This window comes from Crocodylus siamensis, chromosome 6 (assembly GCF_052110815.1).
Source record: "Crocodylus siamensis isolate JL-2025a chromosome 6, ASM5211081v1, whole genome shotgun sequence".
Lineage (NCBI taxonomy): Eukaryota > Metazoa > Chordata > Crocodylia > Crocodylidae > Crocodylus > Crocodylus siamensis.
This window is the reverse complement of record NC_143400.1, coordinates 27,066,446-27,082,804: the sequence shown is the minus strand read 5'-3', so window position 1 is coordinate 27,082,804 and position 16,359 is coordinate 27,066,446. Positions and strand designations below refer to the sequence as shown.

The window sequence follows — 16,359 nt, the reverse complement described above, 5'->3', positions numbered from 1 at the left end:
CGGGCTGCTATCATTCCACGCCGGGATGTGGCCAGCTCTGGGGTGGGTGCTGGGGATCAGGTGTCACGGAGCTGTGGCTGAGTCTGGGGTGGACACTGGGGGCTGCATATAACGGCTCTGCAGCCAACTCTGGGGAGGGCTTTGCTGGCGGGCGAGTAGAACAGGCCGCAGCCCTCAGGTGCCCCCACACCCATCAGAGAGGCTCAGTGGGGGTGGAGGGGTGGGGGGCAGATCCAGGGGCCTGAGGAAGTAGATCTGGGGCCCGGGGGAGCTGTGGGGTCTCAGGGGTTGGGACCTGATGGCAGGAGGCCCCAGGAGTTGTGTGTGTGGGGGGTGGGGGGTCATGACGGGCCCGGGGTCCCCGAGTAGGTGGAGGGTCAAAAGGCTGTGGGGGCAGGGATGGGGCAGGGAGACGCAGGGGAGTTGGGGTTCCTGAGACTCGCTGGGGGGAGAGGGTCCCAGGTGGAGCTGCCAAGCCTGAGCGGGGCAGGCCCTCTGTCCCTGGCAGCCCCAGGGCGAGGAGCTCAGGGCAGCCAGGCTCTGGAAGACCTGGGGCTTGTACGACACCTCTGCAGGGCTGGGAGCAGAGGCAAGGCCCCGGGCAGAGACATACGGGGTTTTACAGGCAAGCGGCTTTGTTCTATTTTGAGCCCGCTCGGGGCTGGTGCCCAGGGAAGGGCTGAGCCCGGCCAGCGGGTCCAGGAGCCCGGAGAAGGCGCTGCGTATGAGACCGGCGGTCTGAGAGTCCAGGAGGAGGCTGTGGGAGACTGGGGCGAGCGGGCACCAGGGGTGTGACGAGCACCCCTGGGACAAGCACTTGCTGCCAGCCTGTTCGCGTGAGAGCCTGGGGGGGCTCCAGGGTCCCGAGGGCAGTGCTCTATGTCCGTGTGTGTCCCATCGCGGGAGTCAAACGTTCCCCAGAGCCAGTTCCACAAAGACGAGGCCGGTGTTAGATTTAGGCGTCTGTGGCAGAAGCCGTGCGGCTGCAGTCCCAGCTCAGCGTGTGGGAGCCTGGGGAGCTCCGGGGTGTCATCTCGGGGGGCAGGGCCCTGCAGAGAGAAGCGGGGGAGCGGGTGAGGCCCCCGCCAAGGGAGCACCAGGCGCAGGCTGGGCATCCCTGGGCAGGTCTGGCAGTGCCCAGCACTGTCCCTGGAGCTGCCTCGCTAGGCGTGTGTGGGTCCATGGCTCTGGCTCATCTGCCCCCTGCCTCTCCCTGCTGAAGGTCCTCAGGCTCATCTGCAGAGGAAGAAGGACCACTCCTTGTGCCAGGCCGTGTGGAAGGATACAAATCTTCTTTGCCTCCTGCAGGGGAACAGCAGTAGGGTTTCCCAGTCACGCACTGCTCAGCTGAGAGACCCTGGGGGTGCGTCTTGCCCCAGGGGCTGCACACAGCCTCCCACCCTGGGGTGGCCGCATGCTGGCCGGGGACCGTGCCAGGCGTCCTGCCCTGCATGGCCTGTGGGAGCTGGGAGCACGTGTGCCAGGGATGCCCTGGAGGAAATCCCAGATGAGCGGCTGCTCAGGCTGGCATCCCTGTCAGGTTGTCTCTAGTGGGGCAGGTCCTGCAGGCCCCGGCACCCAAGCCGTGGGAATGAGCTGGGGACGTAGTGGAAGGGAAGCTGGTGTTGCCAGGAATGTGGTGCCCGCACTGCTATGTCATGTGCCGGCCTCACACCTCACAGGGCCAGGTTGGTGCAGGGGGCACCGTCCACACTGGCATCGGAGGGCTGAGACTGACCTGTCACCTGCAGCTCCGCGCTGCTCCGCTCCACAGGCTGCTCCAGGGCCACGTGCTCCATGCGGCAGAGATACCGGGCACCATGGTCTCTCTGCACAGAGGGGGTGAAGCTGGGAGGAGAGAAAGAAAGTCCCTGCGCTGGGTGTGGGGGTCTGAGCACCAGCCCTGGGTCATGCCCAAGAGGCGCTTGGCTCCCACCGGTCCTCACAACCACCCAGGGATGCACGTGGGGTCCCTCTTGGGCTCTCACCGAGCACATGCAGGCTGGTGCTCCCCTGCTGCTGCTGTGCCCCGTAGCCCACGACACACGTGTACATCCCCTCATGTCCCACGGTGACTTTGATCATCTCCAGGGAAGCGTCTCTTTTCTCCAGCTGCGTCTCTGCCAGGCTGGATCCAGGCTGTGCCCTACTCCCACCTTCATCGTACTGTGCTATTATATCGTCCCAGAAGTACCAGGTCACATGCAGGGAGCTGAGGGCCACCAGCCCCCCAACTTCGAAATGGCACCGCAGCCGGGCCTTGGCGCCCAGCAGGACCTGGGAGGAGGGGTCCGTCATCACCCGCAGCTGGGAGCCTGCAGGGAGGGGAGAGACGGGCTTGACACAGCACAGGACATAGTTGTGCTGGGGGGAGACACTGCCCCAGACCTCTGAGCTGGTGCTGGAGTGGGGGGGGGGCAAATGCCTGCTGCGCTCTGGCTGCTTTGGGGTGTGGTGGTCACTGGAGCCCCCAACCCCTAGCCCATGGGGTCCCTCGCAGGTGCCTGGAGCTGGATGTTCCCTGTGGCCATGGGTAGCTGTCGTGGCTTCCCTTTGCAGTGCTGTGCATGGGGTAAGACCCAGCTCGGCATGCACTGGGACTGGCCATGGCCCCCAAGCCGAACACCCGCTCTTGGAGGTTTGGACTTACTTGCTGTCCTGATGAAGAGGAAGGGGAGGAGGAGAACAACGATGAGAGCCCCGAGCCCCATGGATCCGAGTTGGTGTCTGTTGTGCTTCCTTCTGCAGCCGGGCAAAGTCCCCAGTGGTTTCACTTTCCCGTGGGGAGGAGCAAAGCAGAGTGCACAGGGAGCGGCAACACCTGCCTGGCACTGAGGGGGAGGGTACAGGTGCCCCAGGGTGGACGTGGTTTCTCAGCACCCCAAGAGCTGCACCCAAAGCCCTGCAATGATGTCTGCCCCTGTGCGAGGGTACACATGTCCATGCCAGGCCGTGGCTTTCCATGCCCCAGCCCCTGCCATGCACCAGGGATGTCCCTGAGGGTGCTGGGAGGCAGATGAGAGCCCTGCTTCCCTTGGGCCTGGGTTGGGCGTTGTGTTGCATCGTGTCACGGATTGCAGCATCGCTTTGCTCAGAGCTTGGCCCAGGGGCTGTGGAGGAAGCCCTGACGAGGGCACATAGGAGCTGCCTTCAGACATGGGAAGGACTGCTATTAAGAAGAGGGAAGGCACCTTCTCTCCCTTGCTGCTGAGAGGAGGATGCAGACCCGTGTCTTGAAGTTGCAGCAAAGCTGGTCTGGATTGGAGATCTGGGAACACCTCTTCCCTGTGTGCCAGGCTGCTCAACGCACCTGCCACTTTAAGACTGAATGAGGAGCAACCTGCAGGTGAGCAGGTGCTGATCAGGGAGTCAGCTGACTGGCAGGGGTGGGGCTTGGGGCATATAAACCCAGACCCAGCTGAGTAGGCTGTCGACCTGAGTGCCACGGGGAGAGGAGCTCTGGCCACACGGTTGCAGAGGGCTCCTGAGAAGAGCTGAGCTGGGAAAGCAGCACCCGAGAGATTCTGGCCTGGGTTTGGATGAGACGGGCTGGGGAGCAGCGGGGCCAAGTGCCTGGGGGGGCTGCTGATGAACAACCACTGGGGGATATGGAAGGGGCTGAAGAGGAGGGATGGAGATCCCAACTGGTCCCATGAGAGAGACAGGGAGAGCAAGGGGCCAGAAGGATGGAGGGGCTGGGGCCTGGAGGGGCAGAGCCTGAGCCATTGAGGGCAGAGTGTGGGGCCAGAGCAGGCCACGGAAGGGGCAGGTCTGAGGCTGAGAGAGAGACAGAAAGAGCCTGAACCCAACAAGAACGGAGAAGGTCTGGTTCCTAGGGGGAACCAGGAGGGTCCGGTGCCTGGGGGGAGTTACTCCAGTGCCTGAGGGGCAGAGTGTTGTGTTGGGAGCCTGTAGCCCATGAAGAGTGCATGGCAGCGGACCCCAATGAGGTTTCAGTGTCGGCATTGGGTAGGACAAAGTCCATGAAACTGGCTTTTTAGGCAATGCCCATGGGCCCCTGTGGTGCTAAGAGCAAGACCGGACTTGGAAAATCCCAGGACAGCCTCCTGTTCTCCAGGAATTGATAACAGGAGGGCGAGAGACAGGAAGAGGCCCCCCGAGGAGTCAGGTGAGCAAGGGCTGAGCAGGCACCACGAGGCACCATGCCCGCCCCTCGGATGAACACATGCTGCTGCACAGGGGCTGGGCCAAAGATGACTGGCTGAGTCTGGCTGCCAGGCACTTTCCTTTGGCCTGTGTGCAGGAGACCCCAAATTAATCATATCAATCCCAGCCTGCGGCTGCTCCTGCTGTGCTCTGCATGGGGCCAAGGCTGGCCCTTCCTCTGCAGCAGTGTGCTGCACTCCCACCCTTGTGTGCTGGACCAGTGTTTCTCAACCTCTGGCATGCGTACCCTTGGCAGGACATGAAGCACACGCAGTGGGTACGCAGGTGCTGTGTTTTGAGTTTGGCTTACCCGCCGCCCGGCGGGTTGGTGATGTCTTTGCCTGTTTGGGCAGAAATTCTGGCTGCCACGTCTGGGGCACCAGGGCTGGCACTGCCCAGCGTCAGTGTGCTGAGGGGAGAGGGAGAGGGCCCCATGCCAGCTGCTTTGCCCCAGGCTGTGGTCCATGAGGAAGAAGTGGGACTTGGCTCACAGCAGGAAAACTGGAAGTGGCCATGGTGGGATTTTCGGTGCCGCTTTTGCATCAATCAGCAGATGGTTTCTAAGGTACCAGAGTTTGAGAGCCACTGAACTAGATCATCCCAGCCAGGCTTTGTCTTCTTGGGTATTCAAAACTGCCAAGACTGGAGATGATTGATGCTCTCTGGGTCCCCTGTGCCCTGAGGTGACGGCTCCGGGTCATGGTGCTGGTGCAGGCGGCAGGCCTTCTTTGTCACCTGGCAGAGCATCAGTCTCATGAACGTGGAGGGCCTGAGTTCAAGCCTCAGAGATGACAGTGTAGGGAGAGGGGCCAAGCACAGGGCAGTGTCTGGAGGCCACCACATCATGTCACCCTGCATGGTGACACCCCTCATCGCTCCATGTGGGATGGCGTGTCCTGCGCAGGCAGGGCTCCATTGACACCTTGACTCTTGGGGATCTGCAAATTACCCCAGTTCACTGATTCACAAGTGCACCTAAGTGAAGGAGCAATCAGAGCAGAGCCCCTCAGGTCAGGATGTCCAAACCCGCAGGGGGGCTCATCTCATCAGCTCCCCCTAACTTGCCCCCAGCCCAGGGGTCCCTGTGCCCCAGGATGGCTCCAGCCACAAGCATCTCCCCGTCTGCCCCGTGTCTTGTCCTCGCTTCTCCCATCCGCCAGAGGTGACTGGAGATGGAGGCACCACGTCCAGCCCCGCTCTGTGTAGACACCTTGTCCTTCCCGGGGAGCAGAGCGGGGAGCAGACAGCGGAGCAACAGAATGGGGACACAGCCCAGCCATGGGGCAGGGAGCAGGGCAGGAGCCCCCTGAGGGGCAGGAGGGGCAGGCAGGGAGTGGAGTGGGGCAGCCCCAGGGTTGGGCACTGGGACAGCCCCACAGGCAGGAGAGGCTGAGTGGGGTCAGGCAGAGGAGGAGGCATGGCCGGGCTCAGGGACCTGAAGCCCGGGACAGGCTAGAACCAGGGTCCACGCCCCGCAGCCTCAAGGGAGGGCACCAGGAGGGGCAGCCCTGTCCCTGACTGCAGCCCCCTCCTAATGGGCAGGCGAGAGAAGGGGGACACAGCCCCACAGGGAGCAGGTGACAGGGGCCAAGGGACTCCCGGATGTCCCCCCCGTAACAGCTGAAAAATATGCCTGTGTGATAAAAGTGCTTGCTGAAGATTCTATGAACATTAAACTGGGTGTTTTTCTGTAGTTGTTTAGATATTAAGCTGTATGTTGCTGCTAAAAGCCTAATTAAAATTTTAAATGTAATAAAGCTGTGTATAAAGTAAAGCCTAGTAAATTTAGCAAAACCTTGAAGTAGTAAAAGCTCTGTAACATCGTTAAAATTACTTTATCAAAAGAATGCAAGGCTTGTACTACTATTAGTCTAAAGACAGTTGAAGTAAAAAGAATCTGAGTAGTTGTACATTATCAGTACAATTCAGAAACTATAAATCATCTAGAATATCTAGAAACCATCCAGAAAGAAGATGCAGCTCTGTGAAAAAGGTTAGTTAGCTGTTGCCTGGATCAGTGGGCCCGTGGACCTCGAGGAGCCCAAGGACTGAATTCCAGGGTCCTTCCCAGTACCTCTTGAACAGTGTTGATCGGGGACACCCGACTTCACTGAACTTTGTAGAAAGAGAAACCTGCTGTACAGCAAGCATCAGAGGAGACTGCCGATAAGTTGCCGATGCAAATTGTTCTTGTCTGTCATTGTTTGTCTCATTACTATGCGTAGTTGTGTTTTTGTTAAGTCAATAAACCTTTCTTACCTTTCTACCCCCGACCACACTCTCAATCCCGATCCCTCCACAGGCGGCTGGGACGTAATCTGGTGTCACAAACAGGATTGAGAGGCTCTGGTCTGGAGAGAAAGATCAGAATGAAGGGAGTTGCATGGGCCCCATTGGTGGCTTTGCTTAAGCAAGTGACAGGGATAGAAAGTCCCGGGTGGGATAAGAATAGGTTGAGACCTGCCTGGAGTGACCCAGGAACTGTACCTGATCATTGGGCTGGGTTTGCTACTGCTGCCTGGGGTAACCCAGGAAAGGGTGCCTGTCGTGGCTGCTGGCCACATGCCGGCAGTTAGGGGCCGAAGAGAATGCCCAGCTCCAGGAAGAGGTCACCTGGCTGAGTAAGGAGTTAGAAGATGTGAGAGAGTCCAACAACGCGGTGTCCGAGGCATCGCAAGCTGCACAGAGCTGCTTGGAAACATTAGAACGGAGGGAAAGAAAAATTACGACCGCATGCATGGCCTCTTCCCCCCAGGAGAGAGTGCAGTTAGCACAGGCTGTGGAGCCATCCTCCCACATGTGTCTGTATAGAGATAAACCAGAAGCTGAGCTCTGGGAAGATCAAAGGGATAAGATCAGTGGAGAGGAGGAGATTGATGACGAGCCTGGTGCTGAAACACCCCCGTATGCTCCTGCCCAGAGGGAGGAACCTAGCCAGGCCTTCCCCGCCCTGAGGGAGAAACTCAGCCAAGTTTTTTCCATGGTGATAACTCATTCAAAGCCACAAGGAGAGAATCCCCGAACAGAGCTACACTCCTTTACCCGTGCAAACATTTAAAATATTCAAAAGCAGCAGAAGTCCAAGCCAGGAGAGCGAGTAACAGACTGGCTAGTTCAAATGTATAGTAAGAAGCCTCTGTTGTATCTGTGAGTAGAGACAAATCAGCACAAATTGTTCGGCGCCCTGAGCTCCAGTTAAATCAGTTTGCAGGAGGTGATGAAAATGTTACTTTGTTTTCTGCTGAGCTGCAAGCCACTGCTGCCAGTTATGGTAATATAGAAGAACTTAACCCTGTCCCTTGGGCATAAACCAGTTTAGCTGTCCACTGTTGTATCTGTTAGCACTGACAGAAATCATTCATGCAGCAGTTTAGACTCACATGCCAGATGCAGAAGTTGTGACAGCACCGTTGTAGAGGAAGTTTTGCGAGCCAGCACCAGCAGAGTGTACCTCAGCCCTGTGGGCTGTGAAGCCAGAGGTGGTGAATCACCTGGTAAGAGATGTGATCTGGCAGTTAGTGCAGCTTTTACCCATTTTGCAGATGTCAAGGCTTACCAAGCCGATGAAAACTGCCAAAGCCATGGCAGTAGCCTCAGTGAAAGATAAACCCCCGACCTCCCCGAATTGTTGAGAAAAGCTGAGAAAGACCAAGACTCTGCAAGCAAAAAAGTGGAAAGACTTGATAGCTGCCAGTTTCAATAAAGTGCAGATCAATAGACTGCCCAGCAACATCTTGCAAGGGCTGTGGGCTAAACACTGCACCAAGAGGGCAAGACCTTCTGCACCACCAGCAGGGTCACAGGAGAGATTTTCTGCCCTGAGGGCAAAACTGTCAACAGCGGGGCCGCCAGCCTTTCCCCTGCCTGATCACATGGCCTAGGGAGTCCAGCTGGCCGAACCCCCAACAGAAAGAGCCACAATAGGGGCAGTAGCAAGCCAGAGACCAGTATCTACAGTTAATATTAGTCCCTTAATTCGTATACCTGTACAGATTCAATTAGGTAAAAGTACAAAGTCAATTGATATGCTATTAGACACTGGTGCCCAGATTTGCATTTTAGATTCCGCAGATTGGAAGAAGGAGAAAGGACCCCCTTATCAAGTAATTGGAGTCGGAGGCACCAGACGACCAGGACATCTGGTCCAAGCAAACTTCGCGTCACCTAATGGCTGTAAGGTAACAGCGGCAGCAGTAATACTTGAAGGGGGACCAAGCTTACTGAGACTTAATGTACTAAGCGGACAGTGGTTTGCCCTTAAACAAGGGAATTAGCAGTTTAGGTGTGCAGTGCCTCACCGAGAAACAGAAGAAACAGCTATAACAGCTGTAACTTGATGTAGCATGATCCCACTAACCCTGCCTCCCATGAAGGAGTACACAGACCCTAGTATCGAACTCCCCCCGAGGCCACCCAACCTATCCAGTGTATCAGAAGTCAGAAGGTAGAAGACGGGACTATTACCCGAACCCACTCTCCATATAACAATCCAGTGTGGCCAGTGCGCAAGCCAAATAGAGGGTGGCGGCTGACTATTGACTTTCGAGCTTTGAATGCTAATACTGACCCCTTAACAGCTGCTGTCCCATCACTACCAGCCTGGACAGAAAGCATCTGGTGTTATGGACCTGCATAGATGAGGTCCGTTGATATCAAAGACATGTTTTTTGCTATTCCCATTCAGGAGAGCCACTGGCCAGTATTTGCTTTCACGTAGATAAGGCAGCAGTATACCTACACCGTGTTGCCCCAGGGGTGGATACACAGTCCCACCCTGGCTTACATAGGTTATACAAGGGACGAGCTAATACGTTAAACTGAGGAACACGCATACGCCAGAAATTGAGTGCTCTCATTGGGCTTGCAGTTCTTTCACATTAGGGGGAGTCGGGGTCTCTACGATATTTCACAGCTCCTCAGCTGATATTGTGGGCTCTCTATTCTGCCGTTCTGTTCCTAAAAATTCACACTGGGGCCCTACCTTTTGGATTTTTTGTTCAGACAGTATGAATCTAAAGGTAAGCACTTTCTTTTTTAATGATTCAAAGGCCTGGGTGGCAGCTTCACTGTCTTGACTGCCTACTATGACATCATCTATATACTGCCACATGCGTACGTTGGGGTACTTTTCTTGAACTTCATGCACTATTGTAGCTAAAACCCCATGAGAAGAAAGCTAAATAACAATAGAGTCCTGAGCATAAATATGCCTTACAAGCCCTTAAAGAAGCAGTAACAGTTCATGCCTCCCTAGCAGCACGAGGTCCAGAAGGAGAGCTTTGGCTCCATATGGGCGTCTCGGAAGGAGGACCACACTGGAGCCTGTGGCCGAAGGAGTCCTTGGAAGCAGAAGGAAAACCCCTTGGATCCTGAAGCCAAGGCTGGAGAGGGGCAGAAGCCAGGTACACTCTCTTGAGCAGATGTTGTGTGCAGCAGCAGCAGCCCTGGAAGCCACAGAAGCGCTGAGAGGAGAATTGCCCACAGTTACCACTACTCCGATACCGATTAGTCAGACGGGCAGCTGCCATCTGGGGGCAGAGCCCAAGACACCACGGTCCAAAAGTGGATTTATTACATTGGATTTACGTCCAATGAGTACCCACAAAGAGATGCCCTCCATTAGTTGAAAGCGTCACAGAAAGTACAATTAATGTTGTCCTGATCAAACTAGCTGCAGTGAACCTTCACCCATCAAAGAAGCACCTCCTTTCTCGCCTGAAATAGAGACCTCAGCCGATGTTGAAGTCTAGTTTACAGATAAGTCTGCTCAAGGTCGTGCCTAGAGAGCAGCTGCCTCGAAGATTCGAGATGGCAAGCAAGTAGTATCACAAAGCCTCAGAAAAAGCGTGCAGTGTGCCGAGCTCCAAGCAGTGCTCGGCGTGGCTGTGTGGGAATTAACAGAAAGTCCATGTCCTAGAAAGCCCATCTATATTTACAGCGACTCCTAGATAGTAGTTGAAAGATGTGCTAAATAGCTACCCCTATAGAATAAAAACTTTAAAAGACAAGACATTTAGAGGCATGAAGAGTAGAAAGCCTTATGGGAGTTAGCCCAAGATAAGCTTCCTCTGCACATCCGACATGTGAGCACAGCACATAGAAATAAAGCAAGAGAAAGCCCGGAGGCAAAGTGGAATAGATGAGTTGATCAGCTAACAAGAAAAGAGAGCGCTGAAACCTTGTATGTTGAAGAAAGAAATGAAGCAGCTGGTCCATCGTTACCCAATTCCTCCTCCCACTGTACACCTGGGGAACGAGCCACAGAATGGGTGCATCGACACCACAGGCGCCCCGGGCGTGATGGATCCGCCCGCCTGGCCGCGTCTTGGGGCATTCATGTAAGTAAGAAAGAAGCACGAGAAATAGTCTGCGCATGCATCACTTGCCGTGGGGTAAAAATGCAGCTAAAACCCTGCCCGACGTCATTACGCGAAAGAAGAGTAGCGTGGCAGGTATGGCATGTGATTTCATAGGCCCCCTCCCTCAGACTTCCCAAAAGCAACAGTACATTATTAGTAGCTGTAGAAGTTGCCACAGGAATGATGTTTGCCCATGCCCCCGTGACAGCTACAGCCCAGGACACTTGTGCAGCACTGGAAACTTTGCTCGCTGTGTATCCACCACCTACAGAAATACAGAGTGATACTGGCCCTCGCTTCTGCAACCATCTTGTGTATGACCCCAAAACATAGCATGTTATAGACATATTACATCCCATCCAATCTGCAGTCTAACAGATTAGTAAAGCAAGCCAATAGCATCCCCAAATGCAATTTGTAGTTAGCCGCCAGCCCAGCTCTTAAAGACTAAAACTTGCACCTGAATCGAGCTATCAATTAAGCCAATAACCGACCCTGTCCGGGAGGTAGCCCCATGCAACAAGCCTTTAGACTGAGGAGTCCCCGCAAGCCGGCAGTAAAGCGACCTAGGAGTAGTGACCCGAGAAAGCTCCAGGCAGGAGATCGAGTAGTAGTGAAGCATCCTCGAGATAAATCAGAGGAAAAAGTATGCATAATACATCGTGAGTATTTAAGTCAGATTCATCTAACAGTAGCCAAGCTCCTTGTTGTCTTGTTCCTACAAATTGAGTCTGTCCACAAGTGCAGCCATAACTATTCCTAATTGAGCCTGTCACTGAAGACGAGTCCTGCTCTGTCACCGGTCTGAATTGACCAGCACCACGAAGTGGTAGACTGTTATAACTGTACTCTTTTTATTAATGCTTATTGTGTTTCCTGCACAGAGTGTGTCTATACTATCCTTCTTATTACCCAGATATTAATAAACTTGCTCCTGAAGACCTCAAAAAGTAGCCTGACCCTGAAGAGCATCCCCCAGAAACGCGTTCAGATCACCTTCACATGGTCCAGCTGCAGTACCCATACTAGAAGAAACCTGCCACCCCGGAGCAAGTGAAGTCCTAGTCTCTGAGTAGAAGAAACAAGATAGTTGACTGGCAAAGGAGTAACTGTCACTGCACCCGTGGCACCAGTTCTTATCTTGAGTTTATTCCCTACCTGAAGGCTGAAATAGCTAACAGAGAGAAAGAAAGTAATTGTTATAGCTCTGCTCATTTGAGAGTTTGTTGTTACATACTTCCTGAGCTCCACGCCCCTGAGTGTGTCCTCAGTAGTGCATTCTGCACCTGTTCAGCCTCTCGCGCCGCTGCGGTTATGGGAGAATCTGCCTCCTCCCATCCCTATGGCTGACAACACTCTCCAGCAATAGTGTGAGACCCACCAGGTGAGAGAGCGCATTACAAGTTGAAACAAAGTTATTACATAATTTGTGAACCATGCCTATACAGAGGCATGGTAGAATAGTACCTGCTTTAATATAACTAGAAAGAAGCTGTATCCACAAGCCTCCACCACTTATCCCCATCCTTTTATACCAGTAGAGTATTATACCGAGTAGTAGTTAGGCATCCACAGGGGGTCAAATAGAAAGGGGTGCTAATAGCACGAGACATACATAACTCATGGTGGGTGTCAAAATCAGATCCATCTAACGGGAGCCAGACTCCATTTTTCCTTGCTCCTGCAGATTGGGTCCATCCATGGGTGCCCAGCTGCAATCAAAGAAGTGCAAAACTAGCCTCTCAGACGTCAACGATGGACTGTAGACTAGCAAGGGGGAACCTGTCAATGTTACTGTGGGACAGGGTGGTTACTTAGTTTCCTCCCATATGCCAGAATCAGGAAAAATGAGCATAGAGCAGGGGGAGATTGTTGTAGTTACTTCTAGTAGCCCTAGTGCTGCTATATTCTGCCTGCAGGTACGCTGCCCACCCCGAGTCCCGACGTAACCACTGCCACAACCCCACCTGCAGCTTGAAGGGAGGCGACCAAAACCTCCAACACCACTTCCATGGGAAACAATAGCTCCAGCGGTTCCCCTGCCCCATGACACTTTGGCACAATGGTGTACAGCTCACCAAATACACAGGACCTCCAGGTGATGAGAGATCTCAAACACAAATAGTCTGCTGGCTTAAAGCGCCATAGACTACCCCTATTTTAACCCAACAGTTAGTTTACCAAGACAGGTGAAGCACACGATAAGAGGGGTGTAGCAAAACAAAATGCTTTTTTTGTCGTACATAGAGTAGCAAACAGCACATGGTCCACTGCCCATCTCTTAACAACAAGACTGCGGGGAGGATGTATGTGAGACTGAGACTTACATCATCCCATTTGAGAAATTAAAACCCCAGAAAGCCTCAAGTATTTAGCTCAATCTCCAGTGTACCCTGTAAATTGCATTTTTATAAGCTTGGGAACTTTACAGAGGGGGTGGCCCAATAGTCCCCCTGACATGATTTGTGTAACATCCCTACCAGCAACTCCCTATGTTACCCTAGCTCAGCAAGTTTGTTGGGAAAGTTTTAGCCGCTTGTACTATCCCAACAGTACGTTTCAGACCTCCTGCACCAACTGTTGTGCAGAAGCTCAAGATTTTCAAAGACCATCAGCTATTTTCAATGTCCAAGGCCAGAAAGCTATTTTAATGTAGCCAAAAACCCAATTAGAAAGTGTCACCCTTAACCTAAGCCTTCCAAAATCCTGGGTTAAGGATGTAGACATGCCCCAGCTAAAAAGATGGAGAAAAGTGGCAGCCCACATTAAAAGTTTGTTCGAAGATGCCTGAAAAAGATAACAACTTGGTCTCATAGCTCAAGAGTGAAGACAAATTAATAAACGTGCTACTAATATTCCCCCACTGTGTAAGTGGTATGAAGTAATTTGTACTGTGCAAATGTATACCTTTACTAAAAATGCTCTTTTTCCTTAGTTTATAGCATTAAGACATTTAGTTATAAGATTAATATTGTTCAATATTATCTTTAAATATTGTTGTTATAAAATTAAGTCTAATACCTGTGCCAAAATTCATGTTGTTGTTTCTGCCAACCATGTATACGCCACCTGGCAGAACTCATATTTGTAAGCCGTACCAAATGCTCCAAAGAAGCAAGGGGTGGATTGTGACGGCCAAAACCAAAGAAAATAATAAGCAATAAATATGTGCTTCTTTGGAGGCATTTGGAACTTTTGTCTAATATAAAGCTTGTATTTTTGTAACCCGCAAAGGTAACTTGTAACTGTTTGTAGAACTGACTAGGCCTCAAAGACAAAGCTCTAGCTGTGAAATTAGCTGACCTAATGGTTCTTTCTTGCTCAGAATTTAGCCTTGATGATGATAAAATCTGGATGCAACCACCCGGCCTACCCAGCACATTCCAGGAAAGCACATCTCAAAAAAGCATAGTCAGAGAGTTCTAAAGGGGCTGGATTTAGGCGGAGTAATGTTAATTTCAAACCTGAAGATGCTGTGTTGCAATTTGCTTATTGGATAAACCCAAGTCTGGGTAGTAACCTTTTGTAATAATTTTTACACCTTTTAATCCCGTAGAGTAATAGCTATAAAACAAGATTGTGAATGGCCCTAAGGCCAACAAATGAGCATAAGACTAGGTATAAAAAGCGCATGCATCAGGTGACCAACAGGAAGGAGGGAACAGGGCGGAAATTGCTGTTCCAAGCCCGGACTCCGGACTCCCAGTGTGAGTGAGGATCAGATCCTGATCAAGGGACCTTCCCTGGTAATCCTTCGGACAGCGTCGATCGGGGACGCCTGACTTCACTGGAGTCACCTGGCGCGCAGCTGGCATTGAGGGACTGCCGATAAGTTGCCAACCCATGTCTGTCTATTTGTTGTTTTAAACGGCCCAGGGTTTGATATTCTCGCAGTGCCTACCTGGCCTATGACAGATTGATCTATTTATTTGGTATTATCTGTTATTATCATTAGCTCTTTAATATTGCATTTTCTGCTTATTGCATTTATCTTTCTGTTAACTCTTGTGTGTGTATAAGCTATAAAAAATTTGCCATTGTTTTACTCCCAATTCTGCCTCCTTGATCCCGAACCAAACAGCCGAGTGGCTAAATTGATATACTCACAGTGCCCAGCTGGCCTGTGACAGTACATATGCATAGCTAATGAAATTCACTCTCTTTATGATGTATAATTCATTAAAAACAAGTTTTTATTGGGTCTAGATTAGCTTTGAAAAAGGAACCGGGAACTGGGAATAAGGAACTGGGAATAAACAACCAACTTCAGCCTCATCCAAGCTCCCCCATGCTTGGAGCCATAGCACAGCCTTGGGGAAGGAGTCAGGAGCACGGGGCTGCATGTCTGTGGCCTCCTGGGGTAGACGCATGTGCTGGCAGGGTGGAAAAGGTCTTTTATCTATCACTGTCATTAGAAGATTGACCTCCATTTCTGCTGCCACCACCTGAATCACAGAGGCATAGACCATGAGGGCTGAAGGGACCTCACGAGGTCACATCTTGTCTTCCTCCCTGCTCCACACAGGACCAGCCCCAACTATCTCCTCCCAGCCAAGGCTTTATCCACCTAGGCTGTAATCTTCCTGGGATGGAGATTGCAGCCCTTCTCTGGGGAGCCTGGTCCAGTGCTTTGCTCAGTCAGATCCCCTTCCCCTGCAGTCTCCCGTGTCTCCAGTGAGCATGGCGGTCTCAGTGCAGGACCGTGCTGTTGAGCACTGCACCGCCCTGCCCATGACTGCTGCGAATAACTGCCAGCCTCCCCCTCAGGAGGCTGAGAAGTCCTGCGATGGGGTGTCTCCCTCAGCCCGACATGGGCACGTTCAAGGCCAACATTTGGGTGTTGCAGGGATCCGGCCTGGGGAAGGATGCTAGTTTTGCCCGTGACCTGGCCTGGGCAGTGCTCATGGTGCTGGAGGGGTGTCCTGGGCAGTGCTCGCCAGCTCACAGAAAGTCGATGCTGCGCCAGGCTCTGCGGTCCCTGGTGCCCCAAGTGAAGGGCGAATTCCTCCATGGGCAAGGCAGGTGCCTACAGGTGTCCCCGCAGCTCTGGCTCCCCTGCCACGTGCACGTCCCAGCTCTGTCTTGCTAGGAGAGTACACAGCTGCTTTTTTGTGGGGGGTTGCAGGCTGGGCTCGGTGCTTGGGGTCGTCCTGCAGGGAAACAGAAGCAAGTTTCCCAGTCACCTGTGGATCCTCCCTGTAAGACGGCCTGAGAGAACCGGTCTGGGGGTCTGGAGCCTCCTGCCCAGTGAGGGGGCTGCTGTGGGTAGTGTGAGGCCCTGAGGTCCCCTGAGGCCAGGGGGCATTGGTGGGGTGTGGAGCAGGGTGCAGGGCTGTGGAGCACCTGCTCCCATTGCACCTGCCAGAGCCCTTGGACAACCCTTCAAATGCAGGGACCAGCACCAGACTGGCTTGGGGTGGTAAGTCCTGGTGGGGTCCTCCCTCCACGTCCCTGTCCTCTGGGCAGCGACAAACTAGAGACACCTGGGGGTGCGGTGGCCTTGGGCTGACTGCATCCTAGCCAGGGACCTAAGCCAGCATCTGGCCACTGAGCCAAGAAGAAGAGAGCCTGGATGCATGGGAACAAGCTGGGCAGTTAGTGGGAAAGGAGCTGCTCTTGCACCTATATGTCATGTCATGCACCAGCCTTGCAGCTCATGAGTCAAAGTGGGGGCTCTGAGCACGGTGTATACTGGGTGTCAGGGAGCTGAGACCAACCTGTCACCTGCAGCCCTGTGCTGCTCTTCTCCACGGGCTGCTCCAGGGCCACGTGCTCCACGTGGCAGAGATACCGGGCCCCCTGGTCTCTCTGCACCGAGGGGGTGAAGCTGAGG

The 16,359-nt window shown here is 53.3% G+C and overlaps 1 protein-coding gene and 1 long non-coding RNA gene across 3 annotated transcripts; both read right to left on the bottom strand.

Annotated features, from left to right (window-relative positions):
* Positions 1-111: 111 nt before the first annotated feature.
* LOC149861930 (uncharacterized) lies at positions 112-3,049 on the bottom strand. Of its 2 annotated transcripts, none has more exons than XM_090054829.1 (4): positions 2,651-3,049; positions 1,989-2,315; positions 1,739-1,848; positions 112-1,302 (listed from the first exon to the last, which is right to left on the bottom strand). In XM_090054829.1, exons 1-3 carry the CDS (start codon positions 2,709-2,711, stop codon positions 1,742-1,744), a joined length of 495 nt encoding a protein of 164 aa, XP_089910955.1. In that variant the 5' UTR covers positions 2,712-3,049; the 3' UTR covers positions 112-1,302; positions 1,739-1,741. The 2 variants fall into 2 exon arrangements, with proteins under 2 accessions (XP_089910955.1, XP_089910956.1); XM_090054830.1 differs by having other exon boundaries at positions 112-1,049.
* An 11,647-nt stretch (positions 3,050-14,696) lies between these two features.
* Positions 14,697-16,359, bottom strand: LOC149861929 (uncharacterized). Its single transcript, XR_016443237.1, has 2 exons — positions 16,244-16,359; positions 14,697-15,676 (listed from the first exon to the last, which is right to left on the bottom strand). It is a non-coding gene; the product is annotated as an uncharacterized LOC149861929 (long non-coding RNA).